The 25,835-nt window shown below is 39.4% G+C and overlaps 1 protein-coding gene across 3 annotated transcripts in view; it reads left to right on the plus strand.

Moving 5' to 3' along the window:
* MTFR1 (mitochondrial fission regulator 1) overlaps nucleotides 1-24,736 on the plus strand; it is a 67,828-nt gene extending 43,092 nt beyond the window's left edge. For all 3 annotated transcript variants that reach the window (XM_032296213.1, XM_032296214.1, XM_032296215.1), the window contains exons 4-8: nucleotides 5,705-5,820; nucleotides 19,220-19,455; nucleotides 21,187-21,439; nucleotides 22,033-22,201; nucleotides 23,153-24,736. In XM_032296213.1, the coding sequence (XP_032152104.1) occupies nucleotides 5,705-5,820; nucleotides 19,220-19,455; nucleotides 21,187-21,439; nucleotides 22,033-22,201; nucleotides 23,153-23,221 (843 nt within the window). In that variant the 3' untranslated portion in view covers nucleotides 23,222-24,736. The remainder of the gene's footprint in view (nucleotides 1-5,704; nucleotides 5,821-19,219; nucleotides 19,456-21,186; nucleotides 21,440-22,032; nucleotides 22,202-23,152) is intronic.
* The last annotated feature ends 1,099 nt before the right edge of the window (nucleotides 24,737-25,835 follow it).

Below are 25,835 nucleotides of genomic sequence, written 5' to 3' on the forward strand. Positions count from 1 at the left end.
ACTTGGGAGGCTGAGGCAGGAGAATTGCTTGAGCCTGGGAGACAGAGCTGAGGCCATTGCACCCTAGCCTGGGCATTGGAGCTGAGACTGTGTTTCTCCAAAAAAAAAAAAAAAAAAAAAAACGCTGGGTGTAGTGGCTCATCCCTGTAATCTCAGCACTTTGGAAAGCCAAGGTGGACAGATCACTTGAGGTCAGGAGTTCGAGACCAGCCTGCCCAACATGGTGAAACCCTGTCTCTACTAAAAATACAAAAATTAGCTGGGTGTGGTGGTACATGCCTGTAGTCCCAGCTACTTGGGAGGCTGAGGCAGGAGAATCACTTGAACCCAGAAGGCAGAGGTTGCAGTAAGCCGAGATCACCCCACTGCACTCCAGCCTGGATGGCTGAGCGAGACTCCATCTCAAAAACAAAAACAAAAACAAAAAAACCCCAGAAATTCTGCTTTTAGTTTTTCTTAGCATAGAAGCAACTTGTAGAAAAAAAGATGAATAATTAAATCTATGTAGGTAAAAAGCTAGAGATTATCATTTTACTGTGTTGCTAGTAAGAATGTGTATATGTGGGCCGGCCTTGGTGGCTCATGCCTGTAATCCCAATACTTTGGGAGGCTGAGGCAGGTGGACCAGTTGAGGTCAGGAGTTCGAGACTGGTGAACATGGTGAAACCCAGTCTCTACTAAAAATATAACAATTAACCAGGTGTGATGGTGGGCGCCTGTAATCCCAGCTACTCGGGAGGCTGAGGCAGGAGAATTGCTTGACCCTAGGAGGTTGAGGTTTCAGTGAGCCAAGATTGCACCACTACACTCTGGCCTGGGTGACAAAGCAAGACTTGGTCTCAAAAACAAACCAACAAACAAAAAGAATCCATATATGTTATGCATTTGGCTATAAACAAGTGGTCTTAAAGTAGAATGAGTGTATTTACTATTATGCCCTTTGCAGAGAATCCTAGTTTCCAGTACTATTGTGTTTATTTTATGAAGTCACAAGAGGACAAAATTAGTGCTTCTAACATTTTTATTCTAAGCGTTTCTACCTTTGTACAACATTTGTATTTTAGTAATATGCACTTTATTAAATACAGTGTTATTATTGAATTTTGCCCTGAATTAAATGTGATTCTGAAAAAAAAAATTTCTATCTCTTCACTTTTTTTTCTTTTTCCACTAACAATAGCTGTAGTAGGACAGGACCTTGCTGGGACTCTTCAGTAAGTTGTCCTTTTCTTTTTAAACTTGCCATCTGTCATCTATGCATGTCATGGTGTCTAAATCGCATTTCCAAGAATTTCTTACTGTCAGTCCTTGCCAGGGCTGATTTCACCTTGACTTGTACTTTACTAAGTGCATTGTCTTGGAAATTGTCCTTTGCATTCTATGCCTGTGTCACTCAATGAATGCTTCCCTCACCAACACCTGAAATGGCCTTTTATAAAGAATTTTTTTTCCAGATTAATTTTGTCTTTTGAATGAGTTTGACTTAAATGCCAAAACTATTTTGTTTTGTGGGACAGGATGTCAAGTAGAAATCACATACATCTTACCAGTTTTGGAATTGGTTCCTGACAATATCATTAACATTTTCATCTCATTGAGCACATATTATTGACGTGTTATCATTTGCATAATTAATGCTTGAGTAAGATCCAAACTAAGTCCATGGAATAGATTGTTATATCTAGTTATTTTGTTTTTTAAAGTTTATGCAAAAGCTACCATTTTATGTTTAACAGATTATTTTATGGAGGCATTGTTTTATAGATGTAAAATTGAGAAATGTGCTTAATCCTTAGTTGTATTTAAGATATCCTTAAAATGAGTTAACTTATATTTCTTTGAATATGTATTCTTAGAAAAGTAGTATGGCCAGGCATGGTGGTGGATGCCTGTTATCCCAGCAATTTGGGAGGCCAAGGCGGGTGGATCTCATGAGCCCTGGAATTTGAGACCAGCCTGGGCAACATGGCAAAACCCCTCATCTCTACCAAAAATACAAAAAAATTAGCCGGGTTTGGTGGCGCACACCTGTAATCCCTGCTACTCTGGAGGCTGATGCAGGCAAATGGCTTGAATTTGGGAGGTGGGAGGTCACATTGAGCCGAGATGGCACCACTGCACTCCAACTTGGGTGACACAGAGTGAAACCTGATCCCAACAGCAACAAAAACAAAAGTAGTACTTCATTTTTCTGTTTTGTTTTTCTTTTTTTCCTTCCCTACTCCCCACGCTTTGTTTCCTTTTATAAATGTTTTAGAAGAAAACAGCCATCTTTGTAACTTCTGTGGGAAAGTAAGAAGTCTTTGTCTTAAATATACCTAACTTTCTACCAACTAGTCATTATATTGGAACATAATTTTTATTTTCTAAACAGAGTCATGATCAGATTGATCATCTCATGAATTAGCACCTTAGGAAGGTACCATTCAGATTTTAGTCTTAGGATTTCTCTAACACTTGTACAAAACAGCCCATTAAATACCATCTTTCTGCTGGGAGCCTCACAGGGCTTGGGAACATTTCTGCTGTAGGAATGCCACATAACCCACTAGAATCTCCTAATATCCTTATGGGAATATCAGGATACCATTTTGTTTTCAGTAATGGGTAGGAACAGAACATTACCTGATTTCTCAACTGTGGAGATTAGATATGATGCCCAGTTACGTTAAGTCGTATGAGATACCCATTTGCTGAATATCTGTTTGGATAAGTTTCTGAACCACATAGGGAGAGGTACAAAAATTTTCCTTTTGATCTTATACTTTGAGAATTTACTTACTGAAGTTTATACGTTTTTCCTCTTCTGACTACAAATTACTTCCACTATATGCATGTTAGTATTTGAAAGCTTTTTATAATCATAATTTCATTATTAGGTCTGTTTGTTTTTGTTGGGGGCAAGATTTTATTTTTTTGTTTGTTTTTCTTCTTATCTCAGGATTTTTCTTTCCTTTTTTTTTTTTATTCAAAGACTTAAAAATCTCTACCCTTTTTTTTTTTTTTTTTTTGAGATGAAGTCTCACTCTGTTGGCCAGGCTGGAGTGCGGTGGTGCGATCATGGCTCACTGCAGCCTCTGCCTGCTGGGTTCAAATGATTCTCCCACCTCAGCTTCCCAAGTAGCTGTGACTACAGGCACACACCACCACATCTGGCTAATTATTTTGTATCTTTTGTAGAGACAGGGGTTTCACCATATCGCCCAGGTTGATCTCAAACTCCTGGCCTCAAGGCATCTGCCATCTCTTCCTCCCAGAGTGCTGGGATTACAGGCATGAGCCACCACATCTGGCTGAATTTAAGGTGCTTTGGATACTCGATGTTGTTAGTACTTTATTTATTTATTTATTTTCTGAGACAGAATCTCACTCTGTTCACCAGGCTGGAGTGCAGGGGTACGATCCCAGCACACTGCAACTTCCGTTTTCCTGTTTCAAGCAATTCTTCTGCCTCAGCCTCCCGAGTAGGTGGGACTACAGGCACGCACCACCACGCTCGGCTAATTTTTTGTATTTTTAGTAGAGACGGGATTTCACCATGTTGGCCAGGATGGTCTCTATCTCTTGACCTTGTGATCTGCCCACCTTGGCCTCCCAAAGTACTGGGATTACAGGCGTGAGCCACCATGCCTGGCCAGTACTTTACTGTTAACATGTCATTTGTTTTTTGGTTTGTTTTTTGTGTTTTTGTAACTGAGTCTCAATCTAATGCCCAGGCTGGAATGCATTAGCACAGTCTCAGCTCACTGCAACCTCTGCCTACCAGGTTCAAGCAATTCTCGTGCCTCAATCTCCCTAGTAGCTAGGATTACAGGTGCCTGCCACCATGCCTGGCTAATTTTTGTATTTTTAGTGGGATGGGGTTTCCCACGTTGGCCAGGCTGATCTTGAACTCCTGACCTCAAGTAATCTGCCCCCCTCGGCCTCCCAAAGAGCTGGGATTACAGGCGTGAGCCACCCCGCATGGCCCTTAAAATGTTATTTTTATTGCTAGTTTATTAAGTTGATTAGATAATCATGATACCAGAATGAGTACAAATACCAACAGCTGATATGTTTAAAGTTTTATTCATTATATTACTTTAAAGATATTTTAAACTGTCAACAATGTTAGTATTCCATATCTGCATTGTATATTTTGTGTTTAAGGAAGAGGCATTACGTAAGTGTATCTTCCAAAAGTTTGACTTGGCAATGATGACATTGAGGAGGTTTGAACAGTGTCTGAGTCCCAAGGGTAACCTTTTTGATAAACATATTAATGACCAAATCTCTTTGGCCTTTTCATTTTTTCCTTTATTAAAAAGTGTAGGCCGGGAGCGGTGACTCATGCCTGTAAGTAATCCCAACACTTTGGGAGGCCAAGGGGGGCAGATCACAAGGTGAAGAGATCGAGACCAGTCCGGCCAACATAGTGAAACCCCATCTCTACTAAAAATACAAAAATGAGCTGGGTGTGGTGGAGTGTGCCTGTAATCCCAGCTACTCAGGAGGCTAAGGCAGGAGAATCACTTGAACCCGGGAGGCAGAGGTTGCCGTGAGCTGAGATTGCTCCATTGCACTCCAGCCTGCCGATAGAGTGAGATTCTGTGTCAAAAAAAAAAAAAAAAAAGTATGGATCGATTGTTTTTCTTTTTTATTTAAACCTCACTCGCATTTTTAGGAAATATCATATTAATCTGATAACTTTATTTAAAAATTATTTATTGACTTTTTGACTCAGCCATTATTATATGTGTAACAAAATCTAAATTTAATTCAGTTATCATCCTTTTCAAGATAAATTTCAATATATCCTGCTTGTCTTTTCTCTGTTTTTTCTCTTTTTCTTTTTGAGACAGTCTCACTCTGTCACTCAGGCTGGAGTGCAATGGTTTGATCTCGGCTCACTGCAACTTCCGCCTCCCAGGTTCAAGCAATCCTCCCACCTCGGCCTCCTGAGTAGCTAAGATTACAGGTGTGTGCCACCATGCCTGGCTAAGATTTTTGTATTTTTAGTAGAAATGGGGTTTTACCATGTTGGCCAGGCTGGTGTGGAACTCCTGACTTCAAGTGATCCGCCACCCCCAGCCTCCCAAAGTACTGAGATGATAGGCGGAAACCACCACACCTGGCTGTCTTCTTTTTTGTATTTGTTTCAAAATATTCTTTGTTTGCATCCATCTGTTTAAGTTTAGGTAGAGAATTCTGTTCTGTTGTTTGTTCTTTTGTTTTTTAATACTTAGATTGGGAGATTTAAGGCATTTTTAAAAAACATTTTCAACATAATATATACATATATAAAAACATTATCCAAAACAGCTATATAGTAGCCATTTTAAAATAGTTCTGGATTTAGCCCAAATTTGTCTTTTGCTTGTTCTTATACCCCCCTGCTTACACATGCCTTTTGAAATCTCTTTAGAAAATGTTTTTTCATGCTTAGATTCTAAAATTTTTCTTAATTTTCTAGGATGAATAATTTTTTTAAAAAATCAACTGAGAAAATGAAAACTGAATAAAGTTAAATTATAGTTCTGAGATTGTCATATACTATTAGGCAACCATGTGATTATGATTAACAATCAGGGACCTTCAGTGGAAGAGTTAGAAACCACACATGTGTTTTTAACACCAGAGCTGACAATTTTCCTTTAGGTGAGTAAAAAAATTGCTCTAACATTTTGGTGCCAGATGAAGAACTTTCCCTATTTATAACTTATAGCTTACCAGCCATGCAACAGAATGGAGTCCCAGCCACCCAGGAGAGGATGCAGTGGCGTCTTTTGCTGATGTTGGATGGGTAGCCAAGGAAGAAGGAGAGTGTTCAACAAGACTAAGGTTAGTTTGGAAGGCTATCAGAACTGAGATGCAATATCTATTATTTTAAAGAATGATGATATTTGTAGTACTTTTAATAGCCTAGTTTTATCTCTAGTAACTAACTCACTTCTTTTCCTTGAACAGTCTTCTGTTTATTTTCCTTTTTTTTTGAGATTGGGTCTTTTTCTGTTTTTCAGGCTGGAGTGCAGTAGTGTGATTTTGCCTCACTGAAGGCTTGACCTCCCAGGCTCATGTATTTCTCCCACCTCAGCCTCCCTAGTAGCTGGGATCACAGGCATGCACCACCAACCCTGGCTAATTTTTTTTTTTTCTTGCTCTGTCACCCAGGCTGCAGTGCAGTGGTGTGATCTCGGCTCACTGCAACCTCTGCCTCACTGGTCCAGGCGATTCTCCTGCCTCAGCTTTCTGAGTAGCTGGGACTACAGGTGCGTGCCACCATGCCCAGCTAATTTTTGTATTTTTAGTAGAGACAGGGTTTTGCCATGTTAGCCATGCTGGCCTTGAACTCCTGATCTCAGGTGATCCACCTGCCTCGGCCTCCCAAAGTGCTGGGATTACAGATATAAGCCACTACGCCCAGCCTATTTTTGTATTTTTTTTGTAGAGATGAGTTTTCACCATGTTGTCTAGGCTAGTTGGTTCATTTTGAAGACTCAGCTAGTATTTATAAAGTTTTTAGAGACATGTTATCATGTCCTGAGTCCTCATGGACAGAATTCCTTGCCTTCCAGCAGTTTACATTCTAATATAAGAGACTAGAAAGAATGATCATAAATAGTTTAGGTAAGTACAGTAATTATAATGGTCTCATTGGGGCAAAGGGATCAATCTGGATCATAGTAGGGAATTTGTGTAATTGGAGAATGTTTCCTAAAAGTTTTGAGTTAAAAGGAGATTAAGAAGGAAATCAATTGATACTGTAAAGTCTGCAAAGTAATTAGAGATGGCCACTGCAGAATGAGAGGCGTTCAGCCAGACTTCTCTGGAGGAAGTGCTGGAGCTCCATGATGAGGGCTGAGTAGGAGCCAAGCAAATGGAAGGCTGTATTCCTGGAAGAGTAAATAACTTGTTTAAAGGTAAAACCGGGAGACAGTGTGGCACATGAGGGAACTGCCAGATGGCTTAATGAGACTAGAGAGCAGAAGAGAAGGGTAAGCTGTAGGAGATGAGGATGAGAAGTAGGTAGAGGTTTAAAGGTCTTATATGTTACACTAAGAAACAGAAAAGTTTATGTTTGTGGAAAGCAATATAGAACCTGAAAGCAGTGTGGAACCGTGGAAGAAATTTGAGCACTAGTAAAATCAACGTGTAAACAGTATGAAGAATGGAAAAGAGCCAGACCAAGAGATAGACCAACTGGGAGATGATCAGAATTTAACTGAGTTAAGAAACTGGCAGAAGACCTTCAAAGCCACATGAGATTCAGAAGAATTGAAATGGCAAAGAAACTTATTAGATATGGAGGTTAAGGAAGGAAAAGCCTACATAGTTAGAGTCTAGTTATCCTAAATTCTCAGATTTCCATCTTAGGAAAATTGTAAGGTTGGTAGAACAATTTTTTTTTTTTTTTTTTTTTGAGACAGAGTCTCATTCTATCACCCAGGCTGGAGTGCAATGGAACAAACTTGGCTAACTGCAACCTCCGCCTCCTGGGTTCAAGTGATTCTCCTGCCTCAGTCTCCCAAGTAGCTGGGATTACAGGTGCCCGCCATGATGCCCCTCTGATTTCTGTATTTTTAGTAGAGATGTGGTTTTACCACATTGGCCAGGCTGGTCTCGAACTTTTGACCCCAGGTGATCCACCAGCCTTGGCCTCTCAAGAGTGCTGAGATCACAGGCATGACCCACTGCGCCTGGCTATAATTTATAGGAAGGTAGGAAAACAGATTTTTTTGGCTGGGGGGAGAAAGAGAGGGTAGTCTAGAATATATTATGTTTGAATTTTCTGTGAGATACCCACCTTGATCTAGAAACAGTTTATATGAATAGATACTGGTAAGGAAGGTCTATACTCTGTATCATTTAGATAGAATGGCTGAATATGAGAGAGCCTAAGAAGTAGGTATAGAATGTGAAGAACATTTGTGCCCTGAGTAAAGCCAGCATTTGGAAGTTAAAAAGAAAGAAAAAGCCTCCTTCCGTATCACTCTCCCAGCTTTCATCCAAGTAGCAGCTAAGAGGCAGGAAAAGACTTGGTAGAGGGTATTCTTATGGAAGCAGAGGAGGTAGAGTTTTTAATAGAAGAGGAGTAGCCATCAGTGTCAAATACTTAGAGGCTGAGTACATTAAAAAAAACTAGCAAGTTTCAATTTTGTTTTTCAATTGGAAGATTATCATTGACTCTAGCAAGAGTAATTTCATTTGAGTGGTATTATCTGGATAAAATAAGAATCAAATAATCCAAGAGGAAAGAAGGAATTTGATTTGAATGGCAAGTAGAAATAAGGACATAGCAGTAGGTGAATGTAGACCAGGGATATCAGGATTAGCAGGTAAAGAGTCTTTTTTAAGATGTTTATTTTATTTAAACTTTTTATTTTGAGATAATTGTAGATTCTTCACATTGCATATTTATAAGAAACAATACAGAAAAATTCCCTATATTTTTCACTCAGTCTCCTATGATAACATCCTGCAAAACTATAGTACAGTATCACAGCAGGTATTGATGTTAAGTCAAGATACAGGGCATTTCTATACTACAAAGATCCTTCAGTTGCCATGTTACGGCCACACATACTTCCCTTCCATCCCCAACCCCAACTGCTTCAAATGACTAGCAACTATTAATCTGTTTATTTTCACTATTTTGTCATTTAAAGAATGTTACGTAAATTGAATCATGTAATATGTAACCCTTTTTTTTTTTGGAGACAGAGTCTCACTCTGTTGCCCAGGCTGGGGTGCAGTGACGCGATCTTGGCTCACTGCAACCTCCGCCTCCTGGGTTCAAGTGATTCTCCTGCCTCAACCTCCCAATTAGCTGAGGTTACAGATGTGTGCCACCATACTTGGCTAACTTTTGTATTTTTAGTGGAGACAAGATGTCACATGTTGGCCATGCTGGTCTTGAACTCCTGACCTCAAGTGATCCACCCAACTTGACTTCCCAAAGTGTTGGGATTACAGGCTTGTGCCACCATGCCCAGCCAATATGTAACCTTTTGGGACTGGCTTTTTTTTTTTTTTTTTTGGAGACAGAGACTTGCTCCGTCACCCAGGCCCAGGCTGGAGTGCAATGGCATGATCTGGGCTTACTGCAACCTCTGCATCCCAGGTTCAAGCAATTCTCCTGCCTCAGCCTCCCGAGTAGCTGGGATTACAGGCACCTGCCACCACACCCAGCTAATTTTTGTATTTTTAGTAGAGTTGAGGTTTCACCATGTTGGCCAGGCTTGTCTTGAACTCCTGATGTCAGGTGATACACCCGCCTCAGCCATCATAAGTGCTAGGATTACAGGCATGAACCACAGCGCCTGGCCAAACAAAGGTGCCTCTCCTTTTAGCCAGGATTGAACCAGCGACCTAAAGATGGCCACATGTGTGCACCTACAGTCCTCTGCTCTACCAGCTGAGCTATCGAAGGGAGAGGGTCTGGCTTTGTAAACTCAGCATTATTCTCTGGCTATACATCTAGATTGTTGTGTGTATTGAGAGTTTGATCCTTTTAAACTTCTCAGTAGTAATCATTGGTATGGATGTTACAGTTTGTTTAATCATACAGTAATTGATGGACATCTGGGTTGATTCCAGTTTTTGGCTGTTAAGAAAAGTTGGTATATAAACGTTTGTGTGTAGGTTTTCGAGTGACTATAAGTTTTCGTTTTTCTGGGATAAATATCCAAGAGTGCAGTTGCTGGGTCAAATGTTAGTTACTTAGTTTTTCTTTTCTTTTTTTTTAGTTATTTAGTTTTTCACGAAACTGACAAACTTTTCTTTTCTCTATTTTATATATATATATATATATGTTTTTTTTAAAGCCAGCCCTGCTTCCAACAAACTGTTTTCTAGAGTTTATTTTACATTGCTCTGGCAGTATATGGCTGATTCAGTTTCTCTGTATTATTTTTTTAATAGCTAATGATGTTAAACATCTTTTTATGCCATCCGTATATTCCTTCAGGTAAAACATATCATGTCTTTGGCTGATTTTCTAACTGGATATTTTTGAGATTTCCTTATGTATTCTAGATATGAATCTTTGTCACATATATGGTTTATAAACATCTTCTCCTTCATACATTTAACCGGGTCTTTCACAGAGCAAAAGTTTTTTATTTTGATGAAATCTTAATTTGTTTTTTCTTTTTATTGATCATGCTTTTGGTGTCAAATCTAAGAGCTCTTTACCTAGCCCTAGATCCTGAGACTCCTTTTTCCCTGGGAGGTTTATAGTTTTATATTTTACATTTAAGTTCATTTTTTGTTTGTTTGTTTGTTTTTTGTTTTTGAAAAGGATCTGGCACTGTCACCCAGGCTGGGTACAGTGGCATGATCATAGCTCACTGTAGCCTTTGCTTCCTGGGCTCAAGTGATCCTCTTACCTCAACCTCCTGAGTAGCTGAGGTTACAGGTGTGTGCCACCGTGCCTGGCTATTTTTTGTAGAGATGGGTTTTCACCATTTTGCCCAGGCTGGTCCCAGACTCCTGAGCTCAAGTGATCCGCCTACTTCATCCTCCCAAAGTGCTGGGTTTACAGGTGTGAACCACCATGCCCAGCCTTAAATTAATGATTCTTTTCAAGTTAATTTTTTCATACAGGTTGAGTAGCACTAATTTGAAAATCCAAAACTGGAAGTGTTCCAAACTCAATTTTTTAAAAACATAAGTTTAAAGACCTTTTATTTTAGGTTCAGGGGTACATGTGCAGGTTTGTTACAGGGGTAAATTGCATGTTATGGGGGTTTGGTGTATAGATTATGTCATCACTCAAGTAATAAGCATAGGACTCAATAGGTAGTTTTTTGATCCTCACCCTCCACTCTCAAGTAGACCCTGGTGTGTGTTGTTCCCTTCTTTTTGTCTATGTGTACTCAATGTTTAGCTCCCACTTATAATTGAGAATATTTGGTTTTCTGTTCCTATGTTAGTTTGCTTAGGATAATGGCCTCCAGCTCCATCCATGTTGCTGCAAAGGACATGATCTTGTTTTTTGTGACTATGTAGTATTCCGTGGTGTCTTATCTACCACATTTTCTTTATCCAGTCTACCATTGATGGACATTTAGATTGATTTTGTGTCCATGCTGTTGTGAATAGTGCTGTGATGAACATGTGTGCTTGTGTCCTTTTGGTAGAATGATTTACATTCTTTTGGGTATATACCCAATAGTGGGATTGCTGGGTTGAATAATAGTTCTAAGTTATTTGAGAAATCTTCCCGTTCCTTTCCACAGTGGCTGAACTAATTTACATTCCCACCAGCAGATTGTTTATAAGTATTCCCCTTCTCTGCAACTGCACCAGCATCTCAGGCAGTGGGCAGGGCTCCCAGGCAATTATATGTCCTTTGTCTTTGGAGTTCCTCAGCTTTTCCATGGAGCCTGTAGCTGCAATCCACCTCCTTCAAAGTGTCTGTTGGTTCTTTGGCTTTCCTGGTATGTTCCTGCAGTAGTTCTTGGAGCAGAAGTTCACCATGTGGGTCTCTGCATGCTGCTCTGTCCAAGTAGGGGCTGCAAGTTAGTCCTTGATAAGTTAGGCCTTATCACCCATTTTCTCCCAATGAGACCTACCTTTCCGTGTTTATAACTTACTGCTTAAGTCCTTATAGAAACAAATTCTATTTAAGACTCTTCATATGTTGCAGTTTGTATATATTTGATATACAAATATATATCAGTAAAACAAATATATATTTGAAATATATATTTCATACAATATATATTTCATATATTTGTATGAAAGCTAAAGCTTCTCAGTATTTTCTTTCAAATATATATTTTTTTTTTTTGAGATGGAGTCTCACTCTTGTTACTCAGGCTGGAGTGCAATGGCGCGATCTCGGCTCACTGCAACCTCCGCCTCCTGGGTTCAGGCAATTCTCCTGCCTCAGCCTCCCAAGTAGCTGGGATTACAGGCACGCACCACCATGCCCAGCTAATTTTTTGTATTTTTAGTAGAGACGGGGTTTCACCATGTTAGCCAGGATGGTCTCGATCTCTTGACCTCGCGATCCACCCGCCTCGGCCTCCCAAAGTGCTAGGATTACAGGCTTGAGCCACCGCGCCCGGCCTGCTTCTCAGTATTTTCTTATTTCTCCCTTGAAATTTATGTTGATGACATTTCTATAACAGTTATTTATAATGTCATACTATTATATCTCTGGGAAAACAGGATACATATGAGTCTTTCATAATTGGTTATTATACAAATGATTTTTTTCAAATACACTGAACTTCAGTGTTTCATTTATAAACTAGAAGTACAGGCTGGGCGCAGTGGCTCATGCTTATAATCCCGGCACTTTGGGAGGTTCAGGTGGGTGCGTTGCTTGACCCCAAGAGTTCAAGACCAGCCTGGGCAACATGGCAAAACCCCATCTGTACAGAAAATACAAAAATTAGCTGGGTGTGGTGGTGCACACCTGTTGTCCTAGCTACCTGAGAGGCTGAGGTAGGAGAATTGCTTGAGCCTGGGAAGTCAAGCCTGCAGTGAACCATGATTGCACCATTGCACTCCAGCCTCAGTGATGGAGCAAGACCTGTCTGTATAATTAAAAAAAAAAAAAGAAGGCTGAGCGTGGTGGCTCACACCTGTAATGCTAGTACTTTGGGAGGCCAAGGTGGGTGGATCATCTGAGGACAGGAGTTCAAGACCAGCCTGGCCATCATGGTGAAACCCCATCTTTAAAAAAAAAAAAAGGAAAGAAACCAAAACACGAGGGCAGCATATTTCTACAAATAGAAGTATTCTACTTTGAGAAGAGAATTTTAAATAACATGAGAAAACTATTGGCACAGTGGCATGCACACAGTAAGGCCTCATTGTTTTTTCTCTTTTCTGTCCACCTTTTTATTTCCTTTTTAATTAACAGAAGCATTGACATCCTCTGATTATCAGTTATCAATATAACTGTTATATAACTGTAATCTCATCAAAGATAATGTGTTCTCTTTCATAGTAATATTCTGAGGAGAATGTATAGTCTGTGAAAGGAAAATAAATCTTGGGACCCCCAAATCACTAAACCAAAGGGAAAAGTCAAGCTGGGAACTGCATCAGGCAAACCTGGCTCCCATTTTATTCCTAAATAAGATAGCAACATTATGAAAAAGCTACATACCTCTCTCACAATTTGCCTACTAGGACATTCCTTGTGGGCCCCAAGATCTTTACCCTAAAACCTTTCTGCTAAATTTGACTCTATGTAAATTGATAGCTTATCTTCACAGGTACTGGAAAAGGACAGAACTCAAACGTTATCCCTCTGCTCACCTGAGACAAATACATATCTGATTGCTTCCTCTGCTTTGTGTTTATTTTATGTAAAAACACAGATTCACTAAGCTAGAGAAATGCATAAGTGACTATTCCTCTACAGCCCTCTCACATGTGAACATCTGATCAGAGATTTAAACGGATCCAACCTTTTGTCTCTTACCTACCTTCACCTTTTAAAAATTTCTTCCTCTTTCTATAATATTCACCCTTTCCCCTTTAAATATTGAAGCCCTTAAAATAATCTTTGGAGAAAGGCACAGACCTGTCTCCCAGGTGAATGTCTTTAGCCTTGATAGAATAAACTTCTAAATAGTTTGAGACCTGTCTCAGATAATTTTTGGTTTACAAGTCTTTGGATAAATCTATAGTATAACATTTGTACTGTGTGATGAAATTAAAGACTATAATCTCTAAGGCCTTTAGTCAACATCATAGACATTGTCATCCTGCATTTGATTGCTTCTGAAGTAGTAGAACAGCTAAGGAGTTTTGAAATAGAAATTTAATTTGTTCACCCTATATTAATATATTAATTTCTAATTGTTTCCAGTTTTTCTGTAGAGTGTCACATACAGTATCAAACTTGTTTACTAAATAAACATTTATAGTTTCATAGGGCTTAAAAATGTTTTGGGTAGGCCGGGCGTGCAGTGGCGTGATCTTGGCTCACTGCAACCTCCGCCTCCCAGATTCAAGCAACTCTCCTGTCTCAGCCTCCCAAGTAGGACTACAGGCGTGCACCACCACGCCCAGCTAATTTTTGTAGTTTTAGTAGAGACAGGGTTTCACCATGTTGGCCAGGATGGTCTCGATCTCTTGACCTCGTGATCCGCCTGCCTTGGCCTCCCAAAGTGCTGGGATTACAGGTGTGAGCCACAACGCCCGGCCTACTACTTTATTTCTACATGTATTTGAGAATGCTACAATTTGCCTAGATCTGGTTTTAAAACTAGAATTTTATCACTCCCACTATCTTACCTACCTGCATTTCCTTTGGTTCTTTCAAGATGCACATGTACTCCAGAACTTAAAGTATAATAATAAAAAAAAAACAGTAGTTTTAAAAAGAATTATTATTATTCAGTTTTATTAAACCCAAAACGTTACCAAGAATATATATGATGATGCATATTAAGACTATATTATGAGGCCAGGCGCAGTGGCTCACGCCTGCAATCCCAGCACTTTGGGAGGCCAAAGTGGGTGGATCACGAGGTCAGGAGTTCGAGACCAGCCTGGCCAATATGGAGAAACCCCGTCTCTACCAAAAATACAAAAATTAGCCAGGTGTGGTGGCACACGCCTGTAGTCCCAGCTACTCGGGAGGCTGAGGCAGAAGAATCGCTTTAACCCAGGTGGTGGAGGTTGTAGTGCGCCAAGATTGCGCCACTGCACTCCAGCCTGGGAGACAGAGCAAGACTCCATCATATACATATATATGTAAATATAATGATGTTAAATGTAATTTAAGGTAAATATAAGTTCTCCCTACCCCCTCAATCCTTCATTCAGTAAATTGACTTTTTATTTACTTGTAACTTCATGTATTTGTTGTATAGAACTATTTAGCAAAATTATTTGCACTACCCTGTGAAGGAGTAGTAGAAATCAGAATTTAGCCAGTTGCATCAACAAAGGGCCAAAGTTTTAATGACTTTTAAGAAGTATTTTCTTTTTTTTTTTAAAAGATGGGGTTTCACCATGTTGGTCAGGCTGGTCTTGACGACCTAGGTGATCCGCTCACCTTGGCCTCCAAAGTGCTTGGATTACAGGTGTGAGTCACAATGTCTGGCCACAAGAGGTATTTTTTTTTCTTCTTTTTTTTTGAGATGGAGTTTCACTCTTGTTGCCCAGGCTGGAGTGCAATGGTGCCATCTCAGCTCACTGCAACCTCCATCCCCCAGGTTCAAGCGATTCTCCTGCCTCAGCCTCCCGAGTAGCTGGGATTACAGGCAGGAGCCACCATGCCTGGCTAATTTTGTATTTTTAGTAGAGACAGTGTTTCTCCATGTTGGTCAGGCTTGTGTTAAACTCCCAACCTCAGGTGATCCGCCCACCTCAGCCTCCCAAAGTGATGGGATTACAGGCGTGAGCCACCACGCCCGGCAAAAGTATTTTCTTTATTGTAGGTTGATTAAAGCACATATATCTAATCTATGACTTCTAACTTCTGTAACATATCTTTTAGTATATTGATATATTTTATCAAAGCATTAGTACTGTTCTTCATGGGAGTTTTTACCTTTGCTTAATCTTCCTGTACTGCCTTTTTTCCCCCCTTTTTCTTTTTTGAGATGAGGTCTTAACGCTGTTGCCCAGGCTGGAGTGCAGTAGCATAAACACAGCTCACTGTAGCCTCAACCTCCTGGGCTCAATCAAGTCCTCTCGCCTCAGCCTCCTGAGTAGCTGAGACGACAGGTGCATGCCACCACACCTGGCTAGTTTTTAAATTTTTTGCAGAGATCAGGTCTTGCCTTGCTACCCAATCTGATCTTGAACTCTTGGGCTCAAGCAATCCTTCCACCTCAGCCTCCCAGAGTGCTAGAATTACAGATATAAGCCACTGTACCCAGCCTAATCTTCCTGTACTTAAAAAGAATTAATCAACTGTTTTTTCTCATTGTTGGGGCTAAGAAAGGAAACAGTAATTGAAGCCTTGTGAACCAAACATTTCTGTATCCTACAAATATTCCACATTTAAAAAGTTGATATTATAGTTGCTAGGTAAGAGCAAGGACATTTTGTATGGTATTATTCTGAGGTAGGGTCTTGCTCTGTTGCCCAAGCTGGAGTGCAGTGGTGCAATCACAGTTCACTACAGCCTTAACCTCCCAGGCTCAATCAGTCCTCCCATCTCAGTCTCCCTAGTAGCTGGGACTATAGGCTCAAGCTTCCATGCCTGGCTAATTTTTGTATTTCTTTGTAGAGAGGGGATTTCGCCATGTCTCCCAGGCTGGTCTCAAACTCCTGGGCTCATGTGATCCTCCTGCTTCAGCATCCCAAAATGCTAGCTTTACAGGCATGAGCCACTGCGCCAAGCCTAGAATGAGGATATCTATACTGTAGATCTTTTTGTTTAACAAAAATGTGTCAGGCAAAAAGCAGTTTACAGGCTTCCTGTATGTATGGTAATTTAATTAGTGTGGTATAAAAAATTAAATATGAAGAAAAATACCTGAATTCAGTGCATAGTACCAAAACCTAATCATCCCAGGATTCCCCTGTTCAAAACACAAGGCTCTGTGTGACTCAGACATCACCTTGCACTTATTTTATGAGAAGTGTGTCTGATCAATTACCTGGAAAAATCAGATTTTCAAAGGAATCTGTGACTACAAAACCATTTGAGCACAATGTGTTAATGTTGATTGAGAGTGAGGAGAAGGAACTCAGTTGTGGGCTCTTTTCTCATCTTTAAAACTGCAAAGTCAAGGCATTCCTTCATTCTTTTCCCATGAGGTCTTGAGTATGCCAAAGAGAGCAATCCTGGTGATCCTGGTGCACTGGAATTTTCACAGCTGTCAAGCAAAAATAAAACACCAGTGTCAATTTAAAGGAAAACTAAAGTAGAATTTAATGTTGTTGAATGTCTTAACAGTTACAATTATGTTAGAAGCTGAAAGAGAAGCCCAAAAGAATGGTACCTTAAACACAGGGGAGGTTTATCTTTTTTTCTCAAGATAGTTTATTTCCCTCTCAAATCAGCAACATCCAAGGCTAGATGGACTAGAGCTTATAGTGGCCCTGCAGCGTCATCGGGACCCAGCCAGGCTCTGCCATCGGTAGCATTGGCTTCCATACCCAGGTTAGCTTCTGGCCCTGTGTGACTCTAAAACATCACCTTGCACTCAAGACTCTCAGCATGAGGAAAGGGAACTTGGGCTCAAATGGAAAGGACTTTTCCATGGAGTCACCTCCCTTCAAGAGGCCTCCTAGATGCCTCATCAATATTTTGCCCACAATCTTGTTAGCCACACAAAATCCCATGGCCACATAAAACTGCAAGGGAAACTGGGAAATGTCATCCTTTAGCTGGGCACATTACTGCCCTGAAATAAGGATTTCTTTTTTTCTACTACTTTTTTGGTGGTAATTTTTACAAAAGAGAAAGGAAATGTGCTTGTTGGAGTAAGCAACTGGCAATTTCTGTCCTAATGCATGCCGTGCACTGGAGCAAGCCTTAATTAGCACCTGATCCATGCCCTGGGTGAGGATTACTTAGATTTTGGCTTTAGCTTGCCTTTTTAGTGTAGGCCTTTAGCAGGACCAGTCAGAGATTCTTCACCTTAGGGCCATGATTCCTGAATCTGTATGAGCCGAATTTTATGAGAAGTGTGTCTGATCAATTAACTGGAAAAATCAGATTTTCAAAGGAATCTGTGACTACGAAACCATTTGAGCATGATGTGTTAATGTTGATTGAGAGTGAGGAGCAGGAAGTCAATTGTGGGCTCTTTTCTCATCTTTAAAACACCAAAGTCAAGGCATTCCCTCATTCTTTTCCAATGTGGTCTTGAGTATGCCGAAGAGGGCGATCCTGGTGAAATCATTCACTATTCTCAGTGTTGTAAAGTAGTGATAAAGTAATGTGGCTAATGTCTTTGACTAGAAATGAGCAAATTTCTTCCTTACAGTGTATCCATACCCAGGTTATGGATGTTTTGAAAAATACTAAGTTTTTGAATTAGTGTTAAATCACACTAATATATTTTTCATAGAAAAATTGTAACATTAATAGCATGAAAATACTTGGTAAATCTGTTTCAGTATTGAGTCTTCCACATACTAGCTACGTGATACTGAGCCCATATCCTCAGCAATAAAATAATGGTGTCTGCCCCATGGTGTTTAGATTGAATGTGGTGACAGAGTAAAGCCCCCAGCCTCATATCTGACAACAGAGGTTACATTTAATGTCAGTTCCCCATCTCTTTCAGTAACTTTCAAACAAAAGAGGCTTTTCCCAAATGATGCAGCACTAGGGCCCTGGGTTTACTGATCAGATAGTTTCGTCTAGATCTGAGAACTATAAATATAATTACTTCCTGTCCTTGTGTGGAGAGTTCTTTTGGTATTATGGGGTTCTAAATGACTGTAGTATCAAGACAGTATGCAGGAGTTTTTTGAGGCCTCAGATTTTTGAAGGGTGCAGATATAAGGGAAAATTGAGACTAGGATTGTTTTCTGGAGGGAAAGAATTTATGATAGAAAAGGGCTTAAAGGGGAATGCAGGCTGGGAAAACTTCGTTGTAGAAAATAAGAGGAAATTGATAGTATATAAATTGATAATTGAAAAGAAATACAAATTTGGTTCTCAACCCTCAACTTCATTTGGAGCTACCTCAGGCACTACACATAATTTTTTTTTATACCTAAATAATAATGAGACCATCTGTATAGCTGCTGCATAGGTTCGGTGATAATGATTCCTTTTTCTCCTTTTAGTTTTTGATGCTGTATTTTGTCCACATTGTTATCATATGTCTTGCAATTTGATGTATTCTATCATACATGGAAAACACTAACATTGATATGTAGATGCCAGGACCCTGGGGAAGGGCTGATGGATCACTGATTTGATTTTGTTGTCAGATATAACCAGTAATTAGCTTACCACTTTGAAGAGCATAAAATTTTCTTCTTAGTTTAAATCAAAAGAAAACGTAAATTAGCAAAACATTTACTAAAATCTGTGATGCCTCTTGATGGAATTGGTTTGTGCATATTATGTAGAGATTGACTAAGAAAAATGATGGCAGCAAGAACCCCAGCTGTGCTATCTAGCTATATAAGGTTGACAAATGCTTTGCTGTTTTTGTCCTTACGGGAAGGGCCTTATGTAAGATCAGCCTGAAAAGTGGTTCTTGGGTGTTATGCAGATACACTGTCAGGTGAAGATGGTGTTTCATACTCTCTTACAAAGCCTGTGACAGCCAACCTTATGTCTTTCTTGCAGGACAGAGGTCAGATCAAGGCCACCCCTTCAGGATGACCTTCCTTTCTTTGAGAAGGCCCCAAGCAGACAGATTTCCTTACCAGACTTGTCCCAAGAAGGGCCTCAGCTGAGGACCCCAGCACTGGCAAACGAGGAAGCACTGCAGAAGATTTGCGCTCTCGAAAATGAACTTGCTGCTCTCAGAGCTCAGATCGCCAAAATTGTGACCCAGCAGGAGCAGCAAAATCTCAGTGCAGGTCTGTAAGTCCTACATTCATTAGTTTTAACTTGCAAACTAGAAGTTAGGAGCATGTCACTTTTAAATTAATTAGTAAGTAACAGCTATTGGGGTTGTTAGAAAACCAGGTGTCAGTCCCCTTTGTATTGTCCAACACAGAACCCAGTCAAGTTTAGACAGTGCTTGTTTTGAACAGTCTTGGTGCTCTCAGAGATGATGACTAGGAAGTATCTTTTGGAAAACACTGAAATTCTTGCAGTTGAATTGCTACATCATGGATGTTTTCTTTTCTAATGGGAAACTTAGTTGTCTAGGATAATGGAACCAACCATAACAGACATGAGGCGATGCCATGGGTTGCCATCTGCTTAGTGAAAAGGAGCCTGGGTTTCTGTGCGGTACGTGTTGGACTGAGTGGTGTTTACTACCTGCATGTCTTGAGGCAAGCCCTTGACATCTCACCTCCTTTTCCTGCTCTAAAATGGGGATAATAGTACCTATGTTACTGAGTTATTGTGAGAATAAATGTGGAAAGTATATAAAATGCCTTTAACACACAGCAACTATTTAATAGTCATTCCTCTTCCTTTTGCACAGAGTAGAACCTGAATTCAGGTCTTCTGGTCCAACACCATTGTGTTTGTTAGTGTGACATTCTCACATTGAGGGAGGAAACTGTAGCCTTGAAAACCTAGCCCGCTAACCTATTGGCAGGCAGTGGTTATTTTCCTATTGTTCCCAAGGCCTGGAAAGACTCAGTAGTAACCAGCTCTGTCGGATAAAGACAATTAATTACTCTGCCTCTGAGCAACTTGGCTTACACTTCTGGAGTTTAACGTAATCCACCATGGAAACCTTATATGACCTGAGCACAGCAGAGGTGGGCGGGGGTGAAGGCACTCTGGGTATTGATGCTGGACTGTGTTTATGCATGTAACTTGCTAAAATCCTCCTGTCCTTTTTCTTGTCTTAAATTGATTTTTCCTTTTGCTTTACCTCCCTCTTCTGGCCAACTGAGAAAGTGCTACCATAAATTTATTTTGAAGTTGTTTGTAAGTTGAAACTTTTGAGTAAAAATCTTTTACATCAGCACCTCCCCAATCAAAATAGTTTACCCAATAGACAACTTTCTAACCTTCAGTTATGCAGAAAGAGGATTTTTAGGTCATGACTCTTAGTTACTTCTTGGTTTAGAGAAAGGGTTTCACTGTGTTGCTCAGGCTGGTCTTGAACTCCTGAGCTCAAGCGATCTGCCTGCCTTGGCCTTCCAAAGTGTTGGGATTACAGGTGTGAGCCACTGAGCCTGGCCCAGTGGAGGCTTTTCATGCTTAATAAGTCTTACATGAAAATATACTTAAAATGAGTTACAAATTTGTCAGTTTTCTCAAATCGTTAAAATAGTACTAAATTGTCAAACTGTATGTATTGAAGATAAGAGATGTTTTTGCAGTACTTTTTTATATTTCTGTTAAAAGTGATTACAAACAGTGCTACAGTCAAACTTGAAAATTTGATGTCACAAAAACACCTCTGTCAAGTTAAATAGAAATTTTGGATTAAATGATACAGTGGCTGAGATTCAGGCATTTCTCACGAAGTAACTGAAACTGTCTTTCTTCTTACATAACTGAGACTTTTAAGGATATTGTTTTTAGGGTTACAAAAATCCTAACATAATTTTGCTTTAAGAACTGATATTTTCTTTGCTTAATAACAGTAGGATTAAGTTTGTTTTCCTTTGTTTCCATAGGTGACTTAGATTCTACCACATCTGGTACCACACCGCCACCCCCTCCGCCTCCACCTCCCCCACCACCCCTGCCTCCCCCTCCACTGGGGCTCCACCAAAGCATATCTGCTATTGATCTTATTAAAGAACGAAGAGAGAAAAGAGCCAATTCTGGAAATACTTTGATTAAGAACAATCCAAAGAAACCTGAAATGCCAAATATGCTAGAGATCCTTAAAGATATGAACAGTGTAAAACTTCGGTCAGTCAAGAGGTGAGGATACCTTTACCTTCTTTCTTTCTTCCCCATTTGTTTGTCTTGTAATACCAAAGTACCAGGCTTCTTGAGAAATTTTGTTTATAACATGACTACCATGAATAATTAAATTTTTAGTATAAAAAAAAAGGTGAGCCCCAGTGGCTTCTATACACAGTAGCAAAGAGATTAGCAAAATAGACTAAGTTCCCAGGTGATGTTTTTAGTTTTCCCATTTCATTTAAATATCAGCCTTTTCATGTCAAGTCTTCACTGCAGTTGCTCATGAGCATTCACTAATTCAACAGAGGCATGCTGTGTACCACTAAGGTAGTCACTAGACATGCATGGAAGAGAGAATCCTAATTGCCCTGAAGGAGAGCAGAGTCCGTGTTCTGCAGATACATTACATGGCCCTTTATTGGAATCCTGTGTGCTTTTGTTGAGGATTAGATCTAGGCTTACTTCTCTTTGCTAGCAGTATTTATCAGGTCTCTATGGAGTAGCTATGATTCTGGAGAGGTGCTATCAGGCAAAAGGCTGACAAAGTACTTCCCTGAGGGTGGCCAGTGTATTGACCTGTCCCTTTGGTTTGTGTTCACTTCTCTAAGGTCAGAGCAAGATGTGAAGCCCAAGCCAGTGGATGCTACTGACCCTGCTGCTCTCATAGCAGAGGCCCTGAAAAAGAAATTTGCTTATCGGTATCGAAGTGATACTCAAGATGAAGTTGAAAAAGGAGTTCCAAAGTCTGAGTCAGAGGCCACCTCAGAGAGAGTGTTGGTGAGTTATTTGCTCAGATTTCTTTCCTGTTAACGTAGAAATCCACTCCATTGCTAAGCACTTGAATTTTGCAAGTCATTCACCTGTGTCCTCTGTAAGATCCAGATCCGAAGGGAGGTGATAAAAGATTTGGTCCCTGCCGTACAAGTAGATCACAGCCGGCTGGGAAAAGGATGATATCTTTGCTTAGCATCTACACTTTTATTTTTCTAACTATGAAAATAATATTTGTTCATTTGGAAATTTGAAACTTGTAGAAGAGCATAAATAAGAAAGCAAAAGTTTAACCCCTGAGCTCACTACTAAGTAATCTCCAATGTTACATTTTTCTACGCAGGGTTTTTTGTTTAAGCATAGTGAAGTGAAATTCAGTATAGTAACAGTTGTCTCTTAGGACAGTGTATATTTTGTGATATAGAAATTCAAAGTAAAGTGATTTTCTCTCAGGGCACCCTGTGAAAGTCTTCTGAAGAGGGTGAGATTTGATGTGGGCCTTGAAGAATATGTACTATGTCAAAGGTGGAAACGGAGTACATTTCATGGAACCTCTCATGTAATAATTGATACATTTCCTTTATTAACATTACTGTCATGGGGGTGTGTGTGCTCATCTATTCCAGAGAGGCAGGTGTCTCAGAAATTCTAACACCTTTGAAAATTTTATTTAAGACATTGGAAAGGAAACTTTCTACCTGCTCCCTTTGAAATTCAGAGAAGTAAAATTTAACAAAAGGAGGGTATTGCCAAGATTGTTGTAGTTTTCATTTATAGGAAACAGTTTGGCTATTTCTTTAACTTTCATTCTGTTGATATGTTCTGTGTTTATAACAACCTGTCAATTTGTAAAGATTTGACTATTTTTCATACCCAGCCCTTTGGTCCATGATTGGGGGGAGCATATTGTTACTGTTTCTCGTTACCAATATCTGTATATTTTTTGTTTGTTTCTAGTTTGGGCCACACATGTTGAAGTCAACAGGAAAAATGAAGGCTTTAATTGAAAATGTATCAGACTCCTAATAGACAATGAGCTGCAAAAGACTATCCTGGTTCCCTTGATGGTTTGTGAGGTCTAAGTTTGCTAGTAGAAGTCGACACTATTTAGTAAATACCTGACTTTGGTATTCAGTGGTCTCCTTTTCAGGCTAATTAGAGGATTAAGCAATAATGAAAGCACTATATGTTTGGTTTTGCGTTAGTGAGATGGTCAGCTTTGGTGCTCTCCACAACATATGTGTGTTTTGACATGTTTCTAATGTGTGGCCAGGGTGTTCAGATTTCTAGTTTTGAAAACAATTGTATAGATTTCACCACACAAAAAGGACATTTGTGGATGTTACTGCACATTTTAAATTCTTAACACTAATTTATCTGTATAAATGTTGTATATGCATATTTTTGGACATAAACAGTTTATGTAAAATTAGTAATGAATGATGGCAATGAGGGCACTGTTATCTTCGTTTGTTTTCAATGATCACTTAGCATTTAATGATGGAACAGCTGGTATAACATAAGTTGTTGGCATGAAATATTTGAGATTGGAAACTTATTGCCTTGAACAGAACTTATATTTTAGATTCTCTCTCACATTTTCTTGGAGTTGGAGTTTGAATAGGAACCAGATGATGTTCACTGCTGAAATTCCATAATGCTTCCCATTGAAGGGAAGTTGAGAACCAGGAAAGCTGCTTTCACCTCACTGCCATCCAGTACTGAGGAAGAAAGCTGTAATTCTCCAGTAGTGACGAATCAAATTATTGAATTAAATTTCTTAAGTAAAAATTCAGAATGCACCATCTTGTTTTCCTTCAGTTTACTAAATAGCATCATAAAGATGACTTTGCTAAGTTAATACCTCTGGAAATGTCAGAATAGAGTTTAAAAATTTTTTAATATTGGCCAAAACATTAACTTTAATAGAAAATTGACTTGGCAAATGAATTTTGTATAAATTATCACCAGTCAGAATGCTGTTTTAATTATATTATGCAATATAAACCATAGGTGTTATTAGAAGTAGAGAATTGCCTTTTTCATCTAGGGCTTTTAAGGACTTGCTATAAATGATTATTTTTTAAATGCTTCATGATTTTTCTATTTCTGCTACACTCAGCTATGGTTAATACCAGAGTATCCTACCAGGAGTAAATATTTGGATTATTTAAATCTAGTAATAGAAGAAAGTTATAATTCCTGGGAGTATTAGGAGATAGAAGTAGAGATTCACTTCTAAGTTATTGAAAATATGTGCATTCTCCTAAATATTAACCAAAATGATTTGGGGTAATGACATGGCTTGGTTGTTCTGTTTAAATCTGTGCTATGGCTTATGTTACACATGTTGATGTTCACCTCTCATTCACCTGTTTATGTGGTTTAAAATTCTCTTTAACAGAATTCAGAAAATTCACCTGACATATATTTTGACTTCCTAAGAAACATATTTTTGTGTCAGTATTGAATATCGGACAGTGTCCCCATATAAGGAAGTTACTGTTTTAAAATAAAGCAAACTGTTTTATTTTCCTTGGACCATAGTGCCTTCATTTTTTTTTTTTTTTTAACATTAGGTAAGATTCTTTTGCACATGTAGCTCCTTTAATAATTTTCTTTCTGCGTTTTTCAAGTGGAATTATATTCCTTAAAATAAGCTCTTAACCTCTCATTCACTTTTTCTCATAAAGGGATCTCGGCATTAAAATAGGACAGTCGTGAGTTACCTGAGTGGTCTCAGGGTTCTCAAACCCATCACCTACTTCTGGGACTGGTGAAATTTGCTTTTCCAGCTTCTCCCACATCCACCTCATTCAGTTTCCTGCTTTGACATAACACAACATCTGAAGTAAAAGATTTAAAAATAGTTATACCTCAGCTAGGTATGAGAAAGAAAGGTAACTAACTTTCCTATGTTTTGTCTAAGTTCTGATTGAGAGACTCTTTTTTATATCTTCCCCCCAGTCCCAGGCCCTTCTGCCTAAGATTTGTGTCTACCTTCTGTATTAGGAATGCCTATGTGTCTGTGTCTCTGATGAAGAGGACTACTACATGTGGTAATAACAGCTAGCAGAAAGAAATACTTTGGAAAAACCATAGTTCTGATAACTTCTCCAGAAATAGAAGTTCTCTCCGTGGGATAGAATCTGGCAGACAGAAGTTGAAACTTTCAGGAGTTCGCCCAACAAAGTCACTGCTGGGATTGCCAGCCAGAATGAGACACTTGCTTTCAATTGCCGTAGGTACCATTTCTGTGTCCTCTTTCTGCTTCTCATCCGAGAGATTTAGCATTCTTCTGTGCTACCCTATTGATCCTATTTGTTAGGATTCTTCTTAGACCTGCCCTGTAAACCTTATAAGCAAGCTAGCTCTTCTGTGGTCTTGGTGTGATCCTTTAAGGATGGGATAATAAAAATGGCATAACCAAGTAAGGATCTACAACTTTTGCACATTTCTCTCCAAGACTATTATCCTCAGTATCCTTAGTCTACTTCTTATGGTCTAGAAGCCTTAATGTTCCTAAAGCTGGAACTTGTCTGATATACATTCTCCAGCCCCTTGTTAAGGTCACAGAGGAGTCCTTCAATAAGGGTAGAGTAGAACACAAATGTCCTTTAGACATTTTCAGGATGGTAAA

This window comes from Sapajus apella, unplaced genomic scaffold (assembly GCF_009761245.1).
Source record: "Sapajus apella isolate SASKATOON/1434 unplaced genomic scaffold, GSC_monkey_1.0 scaffold35, whole genome shotgun sequence".
NCBI classification, from domain to species: Eukaryota; Metazoa; Chordata; class Mammalia; order Primates; family Cebidae; genus Sapajus; species Sapajus apella.